This window comes from Adiantum capillus-veneris, chromosome 28, assembly GCF_014529385.1.
Source record: "Adiantum capillus-veneris isolate H3 chromosome 28, ASM1452938v2, whole genome shotgun sequence".
Taxonomy (NCBI): domain Eukaryota; kingdom Viridiplantae; phylum Streptophyta; class Polypodiopsida; order Polypodiales; family Pteridaceae; genus Adiantum; species Adiantum capillus-veneris.
Window position 1 is genome coordinate 5,763,060 of NC_140958.1, and position 20,737 is coordinate 5,783,796.

Genomic DNA, 20,737 nt, shown 5'->3' on the forward strand with positions numbered 1-20,737 from the left:
TAACTGTCCCCGTTGGCTCCACCAATGTGGTGTGCCAAGGTGAGAGATGAGAGTGGACTCAAGTTAGAGTCTCCTCTAGGATCCTTGGCATATTAACTAAGAGTTGGTTACAATTGATGGGCTCATCCCAAGAAAATCATGCACGCACACCACAATATAAGGGTCAGCTCTCAAAAATAATTGATTGGTTTCTAACTCAAATTGAGCAATTGACTATCCTCAGGACTATATACACATGCACATTTAAGAAGCTCGTTCATGGGATCGACGGTGCGGAACTGAGGCGTGATCGGCAAGACGATCTCGATCGTCCGCTTGGCGGGGCCGGTCTCGGGGTAGGAGGTAAACCCGGGCGCCGAATGGCGGGACGACATGGCGCCGAGCGGGTGACATGGCCTCGGGATGTGGGTGAGATGGCGACTGACGATCCACGTCAGCACGAATTATGACGGGGGGGAAATCCGGATTTTGAAGTGGGGTGTGTCACCTCACCTCACCTCATGCAGTGAGGGGAGCCTGCAGGTCGTCCCTCCATTCTCGACCGGATTGCTTTCACTTTGCACCTCGTAGTATAGCCTGCACGTCATCCCGCCATTCTCGACCGGGTTGCGTTCAACATTGCCACCTCTGTTTTGGGCTTTGAGGGGGTGTTTCAGGGCGGCGCGCAGGACTGTCCAGGGGGTTTGAAGGGCATCGCGGGCAAGGGGGAGCTCTGTCCAGGATTGCGCAGAGATGGCGGGCAAGGCAAAGAAGGGAGGGAGGACAGGAATGAGGGGCACCTACTCTACACCTCCGCCAAAGAAGCCTACTGGAAGGGCTGGGGAAGGACTACTACGCAGTCGAGGGCGGGGCCAACGCCGGTTGAGGAGGTCAAAGAGGTGGGGGGGGGGAGCTCTTTCTTGCAGTGTCTCAGCGCGATGTTGTTCCGGAGCCTTCGCTGGTCAAGACTACTGCTGTGACCGGGGAAAGGACCAAACAATGACGATGTTCCTCCATTGGCGGGGCCAACGCCGGTTGAGGAGGTCAAAGAGGTGGGGGGGGAGCTCCTTCTTGCAGTGTCTCAGTGCGATGTTGTTCCGGAGCCTTCGCCGGTCAAGGCTACTGCTGTGACCGGGGAAAGGAAGAAGAAAGCGGGGAAAGGACCAAACAATGACGATGTTCCTCCATTGGCGGTTGTAGAACCGGAGCCATGCAAGCCTGCTGCTGTTGTGACCAAGGAAGGGAAGAAGGGGGCTTTAAAGGCCCAATAGCCAGAACAAGTAAGACAGTTCCCGGGTTTACCTGTGAATGTCCGGGTTTATCTGTGGACGTTTGGGTTTATTTGTTCCAACGTGTGCAGGGTTTGAAGATTGCAACGCCTCAGGGCCAAGATGCTCCTCTGTCGGTGGATGTACCTCGAGAGGTGTGCCAAGGTGCTGCTTCAAAGAAAGCCCCAAAGGCCCCAAAGGCCCCAAAGGAGATCCAACGCACAAAACAGGTAGGACTCTTCCTGTAGATGCCCGGGTTTATCTGTCATTGCCCGAAGATTTTTGTGGTTCAAGGGAAATTTGTGCCTGTTGTTAAGTGTTCACATGTGCAGGGTTTGAAGAGGGCAACGCCTTTGAATATTGATGCTCCTCTGTCGACGGATGTACCTCGAGAGCCGTGCCAAGGTGTTGCTTCAAAGAAGGCTCCAAATGCCCCAAAGATTGCAACGCCTTTGAAGATTGCAATGCCACCGGGCCAAGATGCTTCTTTGTCGGCGGATGTACCTCGAGAGCAAGGCCAAGGCTCTGTTTTGAAGAAGGCCCCAAAGGCCCCAAAGGTCCCAAAGGAGGCCCAACCAACAAAACATGTAAGATTTGTGCAGGGTCAAGATGCTCCTTTGTCATCGGATGTACCTCAGGAGCCATGCCAAGATGCTAGTATGAAGAAGGCCCTGGCCCCAAAGGCCCCAAAGGAGATCCAACCAACAAAAGAGGTAGGAGAAATGCCTGGGTTTATCTGTCAGTGCCCGAGTTTCGCTAGCTGTTAAGTGCTTAGGTGTTTAAGATGTGCAGGGTTTGAATCTGGTTAAATGATCAAGCGCGTTGAAGGCTCAAAAAAGCGGCCAGTCAAAGGAGGTGAGCGGCACAGCGGGCACCCGACCAGGGGCTCCAAAGGCTCCTAAGGCTGCAAAGGAGGACCAACAAACTAAAATGGTAGGACTGTGCCCGGGTTTATCTATCACTGCTCGGGTTTACCTGTCAGTGCTTGGGTATTGTGCAATTTTTTTGAAAATTGTGTCAGTTGTAATGTGTGCAGGATATAATTGTGCTTGAAGGATCAAGTCCCTTGAAGGTTAAAAAGAGTGGTCAAGCAAAGAAGTTGAGTGGCACAACAGGCTCCGAGCCACCCAAGACACAGGTATGCAACAAACAGCCCTAGGCAGACTATTGCAATGAAAGTGTGCCTTGCAAGTGTTTTTGGTCCTTGCACCCGGGTTTATGTCTGAGTGCATTGTCATAGGTGAACAAGAGAAAGGCCAAGGCCGATGTGAAAGAGAAATAAGGTACAGTGGTCCCCGAGCAACAAAATGTGAAGAGGTTGGAGAGGATGAAAGAGGTGGAAGTCTGTGATCCCGTCGACCGGAAACTTGCTGTTGACGAGGTAAGCCCCTCAAGTGTTGTGCAAGAAGCCAATGAATTGTCTTTTTTTATCTTATGGTTTTCCTCTTCTTTGATAAAATGGTTAGGTCAAGGTGAAAGGGCACACGTGCAAGGGGCAATTGGAGAAGGTGCCGGAGGTTAAGATTGTTGTAAAGAGAGATGGTGTGAAGAATAAGGCTAAAAAGTATGTGAAGACGGGGCAAGAGGATGAAGGGCCGGCGGATAAGGCTCTTTCCCTTGTCGGCTCTTCAAAGCGGCCCAAGCTTCAAGTAAAGAGAGAAAAACAATCAGGGGCAAGCTGTACTACCTCCACAACTGTGGTAAGAAGTCCCTAGGTTTATCTATCACGGCATGGTGTGCAACTTTCTCTCTCTCTCTAGTATTCTTGTTGCCCGGGTTTATCTGTCACGGCATGGTGTGCAACTCTCTCTTTCTCTCTCTCTCTCTAGTATTCTTATTGCCCGGGTTTATCTATCACGGCATGGTGTAGAACTCTCTCTCTCTCTCTCTCTCTCTCTCTCTTTCTCTCTAGTATTCTTATTGCCCGTGTTTATCTGTCATGGCATGGTTTGCAACTCTCTCTCTCTCTCTATGTCTAGTATTGCCCGGGTTTACCTATCACGGCATGGTGTGAAGCTCTCTCTTTCTCTCTCTCTCTCTCTCTCTCTAGTATTCTTATTGCCCGGGTTTACCTGTCATGGCATGGTGTGCAACTCTCTCTCTGTCTAGTATTCTTTATTGCCCGGGTTTATCTGTCACTGACTTGCTTTGCCTTTTGTATTGTATTGGATGTAGACGCCTTATGTTGAGGTTATCAATGGGGGTAAGTTGGTGAGGATTTTTCGGGCTGAACCACCATGTGCGAGTCGGAAAACTCTCATGGAGAAGCGATCACGGATGATTCAACACTTAAAGAAAGTACATGGGCTGGATGTCTTCATCCCTCAAAGGCTCGGAGGGAGGCCTCGAGGGAGTGTCAACAACGACGTGCCCAAGTCAAGTATACGAGATCAGGTACGGGCCCAACAGCGCTTTAAGGATGTGAGTCGAAAGTTTGCAGTAAATCGCAAGAGGATTGAGGAGAGAGCAAAGAATAGGGCAGCCCTCACTTGGGACGTTCAACCGCGCAAGGCTCAAAAGGCCATGAAGAAAGATACTTTTATCATGCAGTTTGTGGCCAACCACATGAAAACGATCGATCAAAGGGAAGAGGCAATGAAAAAGGAGATCAAGAGTCACGTGGAGGAAGGCTACGAATCTAGGGTAAGTTCTATGGTCATAGAAACCAACTTTACTATTTTAATCGGGTTTGTGTTTTTGTAAGTGCCCAGGTTTATTGTATGTCTGAGTTTAAATTAATCTGTTTTAATGCAGCGCCGGATCAAAGTGGGGACCTTGATTGTTCGTAGTGACGAGGATAAAAGCAGCGGGGGGAGTAGCGGAGGGAGTGATGACGAGTCTAACCAGGATGGCAGTGGGGATGATGATCCCGATTATGGTAGCGATGGGGATGCCGATGATGAGGATGCTGGGAGTGACACAAGTGGTGGCAGTGATGACATAAGTGGTGGGAGTGACATAAGTGGTGTCGATGATGACGATGGTGGGGGTGACAAAAGTGGTGGCGGTGATGACATAAGTGGTGGGAGTAACATCAGTGGTGGCGGTGATGACGATGGTGGGGGTGACATAAGTGGTGCCGGTGATGACGGTGAGGATGATGGGACTGATGATGAGGATGATGGCGGTGGAAGTGGCAAAGGGGACTGTGAGGATGGCGCCCAAGATGTTAGTAGTGATGAGGATGAGGCGCAAGAGATTTTATCTTCACCTGCTTGAGATTGTTTTGAGAGACTATGTCGTTTGTATGATTTTGTTTCACATACTTATCAGCTCTAACATGGAATGTGAACTTTTCATTCTCTCCTCGGCGTATGCTAGGTGGTTAAAACAATTTTGTGCTACAATTTTTTTGGGTTGTCATGTTATCCACGTTTACATGTTCAGATGTTAAATTAAGTATGGGTTTATGGATTTCCTGGGTTGATATGTGTAACGGGTTTACTTTATCGGTTATCAAAATGCTGTTTGTATGAACTTGCATCACATACTCATCAGCTTTAGCATGCAATGTGTTGGCTTTCCCTTCTCTCTCTTGGCTTAAGCTATGAAGTTAAGTTGCTTCATAGTTTGAATAGTGTGCCTTGGGTAGATGTCCATGGTATGTGTGAAAGATTGTGAAGTGCGTAGATTTTGTGGTTGTATTTGCAAGCTGTCATTCAAGTTGTATTTGCAAGTTGTGTTGTTTGGTATCATGGCAAATTTCACCATATGGTTTGAAAGCCTCTCTCTCTCTCTCTCTCTCTCTCACACACACACACACACACACACACACACACACACACACACACACACACACACACACACACACACACACACACACACACACACACACACACACACACACACACACACACACACACGAAAACTCATCCAATGTTTTATGAGGCCTCATCGTGTTTTATGTTTTGGTGAGTTAGTCATGCATTTGGTTTTCCTTGGACAAGTTTCTAAAAAAACATTGACATTGCCATTGTGCCTAAGCTATTAGTAGTGGTAGTAGTATTAGTGCTCGTAGTGAAAATCCACAATGATGATGGTAGAAAGAGGAAAGGAAGATGCTGCCAAGAGTATAAGATAATCATACTAGAAGGACAAATCTCTTCTCCACTTGCATCACATACATTTCTACAACTAAACTATGTTGATAGTCTCTCTCTCTCTCTGTTTGAACCTAATTAGTCTAATATTAACATAAAAATTTATTATTGTATAACTTAAATCTAACTATATAGACACTCCAATCTCTATCAAAGTTGAGAAAAACTATACACCTAATGGTTGCACAAGAAATACAATCCTAAGAGGGCATCGAGAATGAACTGCCACATAAAGAGGTAGCCCATGGTCAATTAAAATAGGTATGGAATTAAGTGTATAAAGCAGAGGTATCGAAGATTATTTTAGGGAAGGTAATGAGTCAAAATTCTCCATCACAAGACAAGAAGTAGTGCCAATAGGTTGAGAAAAACCCAAAACAGGTATAAGGTTGATTGAAAGAAAAACAAAAAGCCTATGAAGTTGTACAAAGTAAGAATAATCCACTCCTTTACCACCATAATAATAAGTTTAAAACTTGCCTTATTCAGGTGAAAAGAGATGGTAGGTGATTGAGAGGTCCAAGAATAGTACAAATAACCAAACATGGGATACATATAAACCCGGGAAAAACAGCAAGACAAGAGGCAGATGTTTACTGCTCAGTTTCAGGTGAAAAGATATGGTAGGTGATTGAGAGGTCCAAAAATAGTACAAATAACCAAACATGGGATACAGATAAACCCGGGCAAAATAGCAAGGCAAGAGGAAGATGTTTACTGCAGGGTTTTACAAAAGTACAATTTGATGAGCTGATGCCAATACTCCATGCATGGTTTCCCCATCATTGAACTTCAGATCAAACAAATGCTCATCGTCATTGTTTGGTCCGCATACCACGAATGTAACAAGGCATTCATAAGCATCAGACCCATGAAACAACAAGGCTTGTCGGCCTATCAATGCTCCTAGCTTTTCTTTAGCTCTTAGCCGTGGAGTCATAGGCAACAATGCATTGCAAGTGTGGCATGTATCGACCCCCTCGTCCACCAAGAAAGTCTTTGTGCAACAATGATGACAATAAACCCGCCTTTGCGAAGCAAACCGAACTCTCTTACGGACCCTTTGATGCTTATGTCGCAAGGCACCCGTTTGTCTAGCAGGCCGTGTGGGCACCGTGATTTGCATATTTACTCCTTCTGGCCTAGGTTGGCCATGCCCAAGTCGAGTGGAAGTTACATGTGCCTATACTTGTGTTACACTTCCCTTCTTTGGAAAATCGATCTCCATGGGTGCTCTTTGAGCAAAGAGGCCAACATATGCTGCTCGCACTTGCCCCACCAATGACAAGATCTTTGAGTCACTATATGATGGAATGTCCTCTTCAATGTTGTGCAAGAGTGCTTTTAGCTCGTCAATGCATTGGGTCAAAACTTGTGTTGGAGGAGTCTCTACATCGATGGTAGTTGTTAACCCTCACGGCACACGGACACCCATCACCTACGATGGACGCGTATTATGTATTTGGTAGAGTCAGGTACCGGGCTTGTCGGTCCAATAGGGAAAGGTAGAGTGATCGCCGATGACAGGCGCACTTTAACTTGGACATTCAAGGGATTAGTTGGTTAAGCATGGGCGCCCAAGTGTGAATGGGGTGAGCTCCTATAAAAGCCAACTAAACCTAATTTTTACTCATTCTCTCATTTGTGCAATTGAAGAGTGCTCTTGCTCCATCTCCATCTTCTTCTTCTTCACCTCCTTGTGTGTGTGTGTGTGAGAGAGAGAGAGAGAGGGAGAGTGTGTGTGCGATCGAGCATTACGAAGGCACGACGGCGGCGAAGCGGTTGAGCGCGGCACGACTGCAGCTTCTTCTTCATCGCGGCGAGGAATCCACCACGAAGGCGAGCGTAGAGCGGTGAGTGACACACCCTTTGTTTTCTTGAGCTTGCTAGTTTAGGCTTGTTGTGTGCTTGGAGCCGTTTGTGGCTCGCATACGGTGTATTGGCAAGTCCCTTGCTTCGACAGTGCGGCAAGGAGCGCACAGTAGTACCCTCAAACTGTTCAGGATCGTGCTCCATGACTAGTTCTTGGGCTGTGTCAATGATGGGTAGAATATGGCTAATATGAGAAAAGAAGTCCCTTAAGATGAGTCACATTCCATACAGATGCTTGCAGTTGCTAAACCAATTTGGGCAGTCACAATATGCCGATTGTATACTAACTTGATACCATGTCCCTGTGGATGACATGCTCAAGACCTTAAATAAGAGTGCAGCTTCATCGATAACTTGAATCGTCGATGGGTCATTTGCATATCTCCTTAAGATTTCTTCACCTCGTGCAAGTCTTGTGGTCTGCAGCCGATCATTTCCATAAATTTTGTGCTTTCCAGAGTCAACTACACAAAATATACAGTGATCAGCTTCAGAAGCAATCTAGACACAGATAAACCCAGGCAACCATATAAACCTATACCATACTATAAACCCAGGCACAAATGCAAGTCTTCATGCAAACGAATAATCCTACTAGGCAGTCATAGAAAAACCCATTGCCTTTGCTTTGATTAATATGAAAAGAAAATATTATACCAATCTCTTGCTTCTGACGAAAGAACTCAATAGCAGTGCCACCCATTCGTGTCCCGGTGTTGGAGTCACCCACCAAGGCATGCAATAAATCCAAGGCTGATCGATTGATCCTTGCATCTAGAAGCGTGTATTTCACATACTGCCATAGTCGCTCGACCAAATTGGTAGTGTCCACATGCCCATGTGGAAATAAACGACCGTATTTTGGCCACATTCGTCGCCAGATGCATGTCTTTGAGGCCCAACCATTGCAGATATACCTTACAATATTAGGGTGGCCTTCACATTCTATCAACAACTGGGCATACCGAGCCTCGAAGTTGTCCTCTGTACCACATTGCATTAGATTTTCCATTGATGCATATAGGGTTTCATGCATCTCCTTAGGAGCCTGCAAAAAAAGTGGGCAGGCATATCAAGAAACATATACGAGATAATCTATAGTTCACCCATATCAGCCCAGGTCCACACAGATAAGCTCTCACACACAGAAAAACCAAGGCACTGACAGATAAACCCAGACAATGACAGATAAACCTAGGCACTAACAGATAAACCTCTAACATGAAGATAAACCCACGTACACATATACAAAACCATATTACAAACCTGTGGAAGCAAGTGCTCCACCCATGCTTTCTTGGTATGGAACCAACATAGCAAGACAGTACATGCAACTTGTTGAGTTGTCCCATCTTTGTCCACCTCCCAACAAGATTGATCAGCATGAACAACTTTATTGATGGCCAATAATGAAGTCATACACTTGTCAATCACCAATGCTCGAGGGCAAATGTTGTTCATTCTGTGGAACACAAGCCTTAGTGTCACTTGCAAAGCAATGCTTTCTTGAGATGTTCCTACATCATGTGTGCATAACATAAACCACAAGGGTAAACCAATTCCATTTTGATTTGGCAATATGGCTGCATAGAGTGGTATCCCAAAAACATTTGTTTTGAATGTGGAGTCTATTTCCCAAGCATTGTTTGTTGAGAAACGCAAGCACATGCCGAGCATCCAATCATCCTGAATAATGAGTATGAATGGCCTTTCCATCTCATCGAAGGCATCCGGGTTGTAGGGTTGACGATAGAGAGCTTTGTTTTGCTCTTTTAATTTTAGAGCCTCCTGGTACATTGAAGACCAGTCATCGCTTCCTAGCTTCCCTAAACAAAAGCAGGCAATTAAACTCAAGTCTTAAATGAATCTGATAGATAAATCCAGGAAAAATAATAAATAAACCCAGGCACCATGACAGATAAGCCCATACAAACCTATCATTATCCCAGCAAGGAGACATTCAGGGCTTTATTTACCTTCGAATCGAAGCTGATATGCCATCATTTGAATTTCCTTTAGTATCATGAAGAATCTATGTGACACTTGCTCTATCGGCAATGCCATATTGAAGTGAAATAGCTCCTTGGAGACACTCATCTTTGCGACATAGCGACATGTTCCAACGTCAAACAAATCTTCCATGCATCGTTTCCTCATAGTAGGATGCACCGGGAAGTGATAAAGATCCTCACGTGATCCCGGCACATGACCTTTGTGCCCAACATGAACCCTTATCCTTACGCTTTCCTTTATATCATAGACGCGTTGGATGACGATAGTAAACGGGCATCCACACTTCTTTGATGTGCGCAGTCTTTGATGATCGTGGCCCTTTCTTCGTGCCTCCCCATTGCGATGACACACAAGTTGAATGAAGCCCCTCGACGATGATGATTGCCGCTCTACCAATCTAGCCTTGTGCTTGATGGCAATAGCGTTGATCACATTTTGAATATCATCCATCAGCGCTGTATGTTCCTCAACACCACCTTCATCCTTGCCGGGACTCTTTTGTCTGTCTTGTAAACCCGGGCACTTTTCTGTGGAAGTGGTGTCATGGCTCTCCAATTCCCCCAACCTGGGCAACGATGCACAAACACACAAGTCCAAAAACTCCTTCACATTAGCAAGTGGGATTTCATGCTGTCTAATACTTGTACACCATGTACATGCAATGGATGCCATCCCCGGGGGATTCACTCTATATACAAAATGGGACGCCACCTGCGAGCGGACAACTTTGATAAAACCCCTATATACAAATCATATTAGGGAATATGACCCCCCTTTCTACACTTATACGACAATCATGAAGAAAACTATCATACCCCTATCTTACATATAAAATCAAGGTCTCACAAAGACTGTGTAGCATAGTAACTGGCAACGTACTAAGAAACCACTTCTATTGATAACTAGATATACCCTCAATGTGTCTTAGTTTGACTTTCAAATTATGTATGTGATCAGCCTGTACTCTAGCTACTCATCCAATTCTGACCTATCTAATTACGTAAAAAACATGGTTATAAATTTGTTTTAGGTTCTTTGTGTAAATTTGCACCTATACAAACTCTTTATAGCTTTCATCCCTCAACAAATGAACTATAATCACAAAACAAGGAATTGATACAAAGCAATGTTAGTTCTTGCATGTATCTTTGTAGCTAGCTATTAACTCACAAGTTTGAGTGCAGACTCTTTTGGGAAGCTATGATTTTGAAACACAAAAACTTCCTCTCATTTTTCCCTTTTCTCACTTATCCCCCCCCCCAAAAAAAAAAATGATACCCCCTCCCTTATTTTTAATCTTGGGAGATTAATTATTGGAGGCCTACCCCTAACTTATATGCTTATATAACTTGTAAAAAAAAACCCCTCCCTTGCACTTATGTGGTGCGGTAAGTTTTCCATGGTGAATCCCCCGGGATGCCATCGTTGCCCGCAAGCATAAATGGTCGTTTGAGTGGCATGCGGAAACAATGCTTTCCTAATCTTCTATACATGCAATCAACTTTCCATTCCCAATAACAAGACGCGAAGATACACCTTGGTCAACCATTACGTGGAGTGAATCCCTCATTCTTGCCCATTTTTTCAAGTCTAGCACACCTCGCTTGTCATGGGCTTTGAGAGCACTTATGGTAATTGTTTGGCCACTTTCGATAGAAGCTATCATAAGCCCGTATGTTTGTCTATCAAAAGCAAAGTACCTAGTTTATGCAAAAGCAAATGCATCCAAACACCCACTTTGATGCTCTTCAAAGAACTCTTCCACCTCATCCATATCACTTGAGTTTCCATCCGAAGAACCGCCCCCACCTCGGACTCGTTCCAAGCACCATCAAGCTCCCCGAAGCTGTCATTGCCTTGTAGCTGCAAGAGCAACCCATTCAGATCCCACCCCCAAGGCCCCCCAACCGCTGCCTCTCCACTGGCAGAGACGTGCATCTTCGTCAATACAAAACACCCGCCTGCGCCCCCTGTTCAGAAGCCCGGGTTTACCTCTACACCTGCTCTGTTGCATGACCTTCCCCAATTCAAATATGAAACTGACCTGCCACCCCGCCACCCCACCTTGCATGAAGCAATCCCTTTCGGCGCCCTAACTGACAATCATTGTCCGCGCACGGAAAGCCGCTCCGGCCACCCACCTACCCCTTTATCCACGTGGCACCTCGTCGCCCGAGGCCACGTCACCCGCCCGAGGCCACGTTGTCCCGCCATTCGGCGCCCGGGTTTACCTCCTACCCCCAGCCCGGCCCCGCCACGCGACGATCAAGATCATCTCGCCGATCGCGCCTCAATTTCGCGCCGTCGATCCCATGAACGAGCTTCTTAAATGTGCATGTGTATATAGTCCTGAGGATTGACTATTGGTGTTTCTTGTTCAGAGTTCCTCCCTTGTGGTCCAACCTCCAACCTCACCCACAACACGTGTGTTCATGAAATGTATTTTAAATCTCTCTGCACATCCATTTCAACATGAATGAAATGACCCCTTTTCATTCATAAACTTGTAACATTTTTAATGATTCCATTTTTAACTTCTCTTGTAAGTGTAATTATGTAACTCTTGGAAATTACAAAAAACCCTCTCAATGAACTCTAGTGCTAGACTTGCACAACTTTGAGGTGGACCTCTCAGATTTCTTCCCGGTCATTGATGATAATTAGCCACATTCTTGAAGGGATCAATTCAAGTGACAACATCTTCAATCGACAGATTTAAGAAAGATTTTGGATGGCCTTATTGTCTATGAGAGTGGATTGTGATTGGTTTGTGTGCAAGCCTAAGTCATTCGTGATTGGTGAATGTGATTAACTTACAATCGTATATATGAAACAAGGCGTCCACAAGACGAGTGGCATTGCCGGTCTGTGTGTGTGTGCGTGCGCACGCGTCGAAGAGTCTTGCTACTGTGCTTGCTAGAAATGCTCCGTTGCCATATCCCGCGCTCTAGGAGCAAAGAGAGAGAGAGAGAGAGAGAGAGAGAGAGAGAGAGAGAGAGAGAGACTCGTCAACTCTTAAAAAGGAGATTACTATTATTGACCCGAAATCCAGGGCCACACTTTTTGTAGTAAAAATCAAATCGTTGCATTGGCAACTGCCTCTGGCAGTGCCAACAACACATAGCGTGTGAGCTAGTGGCACTTGTAGGTTTTCAAGTGTACATTCTATACAGGAAAGCATTCTCGTATTGTTGGGACGTAGGGTTAGTGGCATGAGATTAAACGATAAACCGTCTCTTTTAATTGAGAACAAGAACAAAAGTTAAAATGGCCTTCATAAGTAGCCACATAGTCAATACCCATGCTACAAAATAGGGAAAAATATGTCAATTATCTCTCACATGTGGCCTACATGAACATATGACGATCGGCAAGCTGGTCCACAATTCTAATGTCGTGTGAAATTGGCGCTGCCGACAATGCTTTTGGATCAAATGATGGTTGCCGACGACACTACATAACATCAAATCCGATCTCCGTCCACGCTTTTCTTTCAATGCCAAGTTCCCAAAAAAGTGAGGTCAGACACGGCATCGCCCAACTTCCAACCATACAAGAAGTAGCTGCTGCGCCACGCGCAGCACTCCCCCGCCCCCCCTCTCCTCTCTGATCTATCTTTCTCTCTCTCTCTCTCTCTCTCTCTCTCTCTCTTCGCAGCGCTGATCTGCAGCAGCGCGGAATCGCGCCGTCAACAATGGCTGTTGCGTTGAGAAGCACAGAAAATGGGGGGACGGAGCCACCCATCCGGCTTGTGTGGGCAGATGGCAACGCGCGCGACATCGCAGAGGCCATCACAGCTTCGGAGGCGCTAATGATCAGCGAGAATGGTATAGCAGGCAAGCAGCTGCAGGAGGGCAGCGCGAATTGGCTGATTTGCGACTCTGCGGCGCTGCGAGTGGGCAAGAGGGCGTGTCCAATGCATCCGGAGGAGCAGCTGGAGCGAGGACGTCTCTACTTCGTGCTGCCGATGGCGGCCTTTCAGCAGCGATTGACGTGGTCGTACATCGCCTGCCTTGCGGCCATCGCTGCTACGGCTGCTGCAGACGGGGGCGCTGCCGCAGTTGCCAACGCCACCTTAGCGCACCGCAGCTTCGCCCGTGTCCCTCTTCTCAAATCCTACCTTGCCTTCCTCCTCAGCCGGCCCCGCCGCCGCTACAGAGCTTTCCTCGCGAGGCTGAGGCGGAAGCATATAGTCGATGATGCCCACCTTACAGCTGATGAGCCGCATGATGTGGTCACCTCCCGCTCTCAGCAGCTTTATTCACATGGTAGCTTCATCAGCCGCTGCAGCGCAATACGGGCATCCCGCAATGTTTGCCACAGTGGAGAGACCCATTGCAAATATGTCGAGCAGCTCATCCTCCGCAGCACCTCTTGGAGACCTCCTCTCCTTACCATCCATGAGTAGTTTATCCAACTTGTGTCGATCTTTGTAAAGTGTAGTGACATAATAGAATTACCAAAATACCCCTCTAATTTGAGGAAATTCCCAAAATACCCTCGATATTTTGTCATAAATTCCCAAAGTGCCCTTCAAATTTTCCAAAATTCCCAAAATACCCTTGGTTGTGAGAGTAAATTTCTTGAAAAATAAATTTTTTTGTGGGTCTTCACAAGAAGAATGATTGTCTATCGTACAAGATGCTAAAACTACAGTTTGAGTTGGTTACTCAGGCTTTGGAGATGGATTGCTTCATTATTTTTAGACATAATTGCCTTTTTTGCGATGGTAATTGGTGACAAATTACACGCTGAGCACTCAAAAACGGATCTCAATTGTCAAAAATGAATGAAGATTAGAAAATCTTGAACAATCAAACCAAAATAGATACAAGGGTATTTTGGGAATTTCCTCAAATTAGAGGGGTATTTTGATAATTTTCCCTAGAATTAATAAAGAGGGACTATATTAGCCCAACCTATGGAACAAGTGTCTAAGGCTCCTGTCACACATGACCGTCGGTCATGTCTGGTGCGGCACATGCTGTCCACAACGCTCGGGAGACCTGCAGAATGCATATCCTTTGAAGTTGTCACATGAGGCGGTACAGAAGCAGATTGCGCTCCAATTAGCGTGCAAAAAACATCGCTAGAGCAGGAGAGGGTGGGGGTGACCCTCGGACGAAAGTATAGAAGCACTGGCCATGAGCTGGACCTCCACGCCCGCTATTTCTCTTCGTGACCGCCGCGTTGTGTGACAGCAGCAAGCTCGAAGAGTGTTGCATGATTGGACCAGCTCATAATGCAACTCATCCATCTGGCCTAGTGTGACACAGGCCTAAAACGATGGCCTATTTTTGCCTTCTCAAGCAAAGGGAAAAGACCGTGCATCTAAAAAAACATGACATTTGTCAAAGTGCGATGATGGTTGCCTTGAAAGTGTTCACACTAGATGAGTGACACTACCGTTGAGGCACCTACGACAACATAGAGAGAAAACTTATTCAAAGTCATCTAAATATGTGTATCCACATCTTGAATCACCCGTGTGTTTAACTCTGTTTTCTTTTCCTGCAATGCTTTATTGTACTTGTTCATGTTCTCGCCATGCATCTTATGCATCAGATTGTTATGCTTTGGTTGTTTCTAGTTTATGTGATGTGGAGGAACCTTTGTCTTTTGGTGAAGCACATAATTTTAAAAATTGGACGACTATCTTGCAATCAAAATACGATGCACTTATAAAAAAATGACAGAAGAACTTTATGTGATTGCCTCCTAGCAATAAGGCCATTGATATGAAGTGGGTTTATAAGTTGAAACGTAAGCCACATGGTGAGATTGATCACTATAAGGCTTTACTTGCTGCAAAAGTTTACTCGTTGCAAAAGGCTATGCTCAACATTAAAAAGGAACAAAAAGGCATAGATTATTAAGAAGCCACTTGTCTGTTGGAATTAGGGTTGCAGAGAAACACACACAGCTTGGAGAAGACGAAGGAAGCTCAAGGCACACAATAGAGAGTATGTTACTTAGTGTGCAATGGAAAGATAGTTAGCCCTAGAGTGATGGGCGTATATACAATGCACGGGGGAAAAAACCTCCTAAAGAGGGAAAAAATGCCCCGGCGGTCCTAGTGTGTTCACACACATCACTACCACATGTATATGGTAACAAATCCCCCCTGGAGTGATGCGGTGAACGAGAGCTGGCACATGAGTAAAGGGAAGTGCCATGCCCTGAGGACAGGATCAGTCCACAAAGGGGAGTAAGCCCAAAGCTTTGCGGAAAGCTTCAAGCTTCTCACGAGACAATGCCTTTGTGAAAAGATATGCAAGGTTGTCCTGTGTTGGCACATAAGCCAAGCTGATCTCTCCTGCTGAGAGCCTCTCCCTGACATAGTGGTAATGCACCTCAATGTGCTTTGTGCGAGCATGAAAAACTGGGTTCCTCGCAACTGCCAATGCGCTCTGACTGTCAGTGTAGATAGTGTTGGCAGTGTCCTGTCCAACACCCAAGTCAGCCATAAGGCGTCTGAGCCATACACACTCAACCGTAGCTGTGAAGACTGCCCTGTACTCAGCCTCACAACTCGAAGTGGACACAATAGGTTGCTTCTTGCTCAACCATGATATACATGAACTGCCAAGTATGAAACAAAAACCACTTGTGGACACTCGCGTGTCAAAACAACCAGCCCAATCTGAGTCTGAAAAAGCATGTAAGTCTGGCGGCAATGATCCCCCCTTGGGATAAAACAAGCCAAGATGTAAAGTGCCACTAAGGTAGCGGAAAATCCTCTTGACAGCCTGCCAATGCTTAGACCCTGGGCTATGCATAAATCTGCTGACCTGCGAGACTGCAAACTGAATATCTGGCCTCGTGTTGCATACATAAATGAGGCAGCCAACAGCAGTTTGGTAAAGAGTGACATCAGCAGGATCGCCAGCATCATGTAGACTCAACTTCAAACCTGTTTCCATGGGAGTGGCAATAGGTTTGCAATCCTCAAGTCCAAACTTACATAGCAATGTCTCTATGTAACTTTTCTGACACAAGGCAATACCACCATCACACTGCTTAAACTGTATACCCAAGTAATGATGCAACAGCCCCAAATCTTTCATCTTGAAAGTAGCATTCAAATCAGCCTTAAATTCATCAATATGTCTCTCATTTGGTCCAGTGATCAGCAAATCATCAACATAAAGAACCACAATGAGAAATACATCATCCTCACGCTTTACATACAATGTGCTTTCTGTTGGACTATTACGAAAGCCTCGTTTAACCAAATGAGTGTCAGCTTTCTCATACCAAGCACGAGGAGATTGCTTCAACCCATACAAAGCCTTCTTACATTTGCACACTTTGTCCTCTTGTCCTTTTATGACAAAACCGCGAGGCTGCGTTACATAAACTTCCTCAAATATGTCACCATTCAAGAAAGCAGTAATTACAATGTCTGATTGATGTACATCCCAACCAAAATGAGCTGCCAATGCACATAGAAAACGCACAGTAGTCATACGACAAGTGGGAGAAAAAGTCTCTTCATAATCTATGCCTTTTTGTTGTGCATAACCCTTTGCAACAAGTCGAGCCTTATGGCTATCGATCTCACCATCCGGCTTGCATTTCAACTTGTAAACCCACTTCGTACCAATGGCCTTTTTGCCAGGAGGCAAATCACATAAAGTCCATGTGTCATTCTCTATAAGTGCATCATATTCTGATTTCATGGCAGCAATCCAATTTTCTGAATTCTGTGCTTCATCAAAAGACAGAGGCTCCTCAACATCATGTAAACTAGACACAACCAAAGCATAACAATCTGATGCATAAGATGCATGGCGAGAGCCTGAACGAGTACGACTAGATAAAGGTGCATCCAATTTACTGTCACGCAAAGTGTGCACCAGCCATTTTGGCATACCTCTAGCCTGCTCATTTTTAGCCCTTTCCTCATCAAGTACATCATGTACATCTGCATCAGTAATAGGCTGTTCTAAAACATTTTCAGAAACCCCCATAGGCTGTACATTTGCCTCATTGGAACTTACATTCGTATTTCCACCACTGAAAAGAGGCAACAAAGTGTCATAAATGTCCTTTGAGCTTACATTACTGTCTCTAGTACATGACAGCAAGGGTTGAACAGAGTCTTCCACAAACACTACATCCCGTGAAACCAGAATACGTTTTGTTTGCGGATGATACAACCTGTAACCTTTGCTTTCAGCACTATAACCAACAAAAATACATTTGACAGCCTTATCATCCAATTTTCTGCGCTGCACTTGTGGCACCAAAGCATATGCCAAACAGCCAAAAACACGCATGTGCTCAATAGAAGGTTTTCTATCATGCCATGCTTCATATGGAGTAATAGACTGCAAAGCTTTCGTAGGACACCTGTTAAGTACATAAGTGGCACACATGATGGCCTCAAGCCAAAAAGAATGCGGCAAAGCTTGACTTTTGACCATACATCATGCCATTTCCGTTAGTGACCTGTTTTTCCTCTCAGCAACACCATTTTGCTGAGGTGTATAAGGCAGTGTACATTGGTGTTTTATCCCACGACTAGCCAGAAATGCATTAAATTCATGAGACATATACTCCCCCCCTCGATCGGAACGGAGGGTGCCCATAGTACATTTTGAGACATTTTCAGCCATAGCCAAAAATTGTTTGAAGCACATAAAAACTTCAAACTTCGCTTTAAGCAGAAATACCCATGCATGCCTGGAGTAATCATCAATGAAAGTCACGAAGTACAGGTAATTGCCCAAGGACGGAGTTTGCATGGGCCCACAAACATCACTATGCACAAGCTGCAACCTGCATGTGGCCCTAACTGAACCATCCTTTGGAAACTTAGAACGCTACATTTTACCCAGAATACAGCCTTCACAAACATGTTTGACAGGTGCTTCAAGAGGCGGCAAAGAAGCAACCATATCAGATTTCTGCAAACGCAGCAAACTGGCAAAATTCAGATGACCAAAACGTGGCTGCCAAAGTTTTGCATCTGAAATAGCCCTTGAATCTGCAACAGCATTTGCAAAATTTTGTCCACACTTGTCATACAAAGTGAGCTTATACAGCCCATGGCACAAAAGCCCAGATGCAACAATTTCATCACCAAAACTGAGATCATGAACTGTACATCTGTCATCCACAAATTTGACTACAAGTCCAAGTCTAGCAAGTGCGGATACAGACAAGAGATTCTTCTTGATCCCAGGTACATAAAGTGCATCAACAAGTGTGAAGGAACTGCCATTAGCAGCAGTGAGCACAATCTTTCCAACTCCCTGAACTGGATAAGAGGCGTTGTTGGCACAAGTGACTGAATTCCCATGAGGGACAGACTCGAGAGAGGTAAACAATTCACGATGTGAGGTAATGTGCTTTGTAGCACCACTGTCGAAATACCACACATGTGAATCTGCAGCAACTGACAAGCATGCATCATGGACAGCAGGATTGTAAGTGCACTTTGCGCTAAAAGCCCATTCTGCATCAACATCAGCATCACAATCTCCTTTCACAGAAGACTCAACAATGGCTGCATTTGTAGTGGAACCAGCATTTGCAGTGGAACCACCCTCTTCCTTCTTAGCCTCTTTGGCCTTCAACTTAGGACACGAATTGATCAAGTGATCATTGGCTTTACAATAATGGCAACGCATCTTCTTTTTGCCCTTATCACCAGAATTGCCAGACGAAGTGCTGCCACTAGAAGCATTAGGAACAGAATTTTTGCCACTCACAGCAGAACCATAAGAAGTGGCTACATTACTGTTACCACCCTTTCTTTGAGAAGCAATAAAAGCCTGTTCAACTGCACGCTGCCTAGTCCTGTTTTTTCTAGAAAGTGACTCTTGCAACAGCAATGTGCATAATGCATCAAACTTGACAACTTCAGGATTTCCTTGGGTCATCAGTCTCCAAGTACTAGCAAAAGTCTCGTAGGAATCTGGTAAGGCATCAAGAACAGTCTGCACAAGGGAACTGTCCGAAATGACTTCACCTGCAGAAATGAGTTGCTCATTGATATCCTTGACACTAGCAAGGAAAGTGTCCATATCATCTTCCTCATGCATAATCTTCGACTCTAGCTCTTTACGCAGCAAAGCAATTTTAGCCTCATTGCGGCTTGCATAAAGACCTGCTAGAATATCCCAAGCTTGTTTTGCAGATTTTGCTGAACGGATGTGAGGAATAATGGTGCGCTTCACAGACAACGCAATCAATGCATGAGCCTGCGCATCCTTAACATCCCAATGAGCTTGTTCTGCCGTAGGCAAAACAACTCTAACAGCTGCAATCCTTGCAGCAAGACCTGCAACATCCTCAACATCGCCTACATCTTCAGAACTAGGACGTACATCAATGCCCTGCACAATGTTCCAGACACCTTTTGACACAAGAACATGTTGCATCATATAAGCCCACATAGGGTAGTTGTCCCCATCCAACGTGTCCTCAGCAGCAAACATCTTGAACACATCTGTGTTGTTGTTGTCAGCCATGGTAAATGCTGCACCTGATGTGAAAACTGCCCGAAAATAGGAGAAATGGAGCGGGAACAACTTGTGCTATATAGCACAAACCGTAGAAGACTATAAGGCACCTGCTATGCAGAAAACGGCACTGACAGAAAATCTGCACAAAATGACGAAATAGCCTGTGCAGTACTGCCTGTAGTGGAAACGGAGGCCGAAATGAGCCCAAATCAAAATTCTGAGCAGACCAAGCTCTTCGAGCTGCCCCAAAATATTTGTCGACCTGCGAACGCTCGCCAAAGCTCACTGATAATCGGAGAAAGTGAGCAGGCGTGTGCTAGAGCAGCTGGCGACTAAGGCCGGGAGGACGTGACCTGCTCTGATACCAATTGTTGGAATTAGGGTTGCAGAGAAACACACACAGCTTGGAGAAGACGAAGGAAGCTCAAGGCACACAATAGAGAGTATGTTACTTAGTGTGCAATGGAAAGATAGTTAGCCCTAGAGTGATGGGCGTATATACAATGCACGGGGGAAAAAACCTCCTAAAGAGGGAAAAAATGCCCCGGCAGTCCTAGTGTGTTCACACACATCACTACCACATGTATATGGTAACATTGTCATATGACTAGTGTTCGTTTCCTATGTGCCCTTAAGTACTGCAATTTAAAGGTTATTGAATAGATCTGACAATCTTGAAAACTCTGTTCGCTTCTTTGATTCTTTATTTCGTCAATATGCTGCTATATAACACCTTGTAATCTCAATCTTCAATAGCTTACCCTCACTTTACAACCTTTAGCTACATATTTTTGACATTTCGATGTTGCACATTGAGGCCATTTTTAAAATTCAATAAGCCATTTAAAAGAAAACTAGGGCATGTTTACTTTTCAAAGTGAGCCTGTTATTTTAATGGAACTTCTCAAATCTCACATTGCTCATGTCATTATTCATGTTACTATGAAGTTGATATTCTCAACATTATATGTAAATAGACCCGAAATAGCTAACATTGATTCCAAATGTGGATGTACAAATTAGCAAATGT

At 45.2% G+C, this 20,737-nt stretch overlaps 1 protein-coding gene and 2 pseudogenes across 1 annotated transcript; 2 read left to right on the forward strand and 1 right to left on the reverse strand.

The window, feature by feature from the left end:
- Positions 1–359: 359 nt before the first annotated feature.
- LOC147420005 (uncharacterized) lies at positions 360–4,466 on the forward strand (annotated as a pseudogene).
- Positions 4,467–9,407: 4,941 nt separating this feature from the next.
- On the reverse strand, positions 9,408–11,170 carry LOC147420006 (uncharacterized; annotated as a pseudogene).
- Positions 11,171–12,800: 1,630 nt separating this feature from the next.
- LOC147420007 (uncharacterized) lies at positions 12,801–13,854 on the forward strand. The gene has a single exon (XM_086504190.1). The coding sequence runs from the start codon at positions 12,927–12,929 to the stop codon at positions 13,638–13,640; it is 714 nt and encodes a 237-aa protein (XP_086360316.1). The 5' UTR covers positions 12,801–12,926; the 3' UTR covers positions 13,641–13,854.
- The last annotated feature ends 6,883 nt before the right edge of the window (positions 13,855–20,737 follow it).

Bases quoted from the DNA above. Each gene is read 5' to 3' on its own strand.
- LOC147420007 (XM_086504190.1), top strand. From the start codon at position 12,927: ATGGCTGTTGCGTTGAGAAGCACAGAAAATGGGGGGACGGAGCCACCC.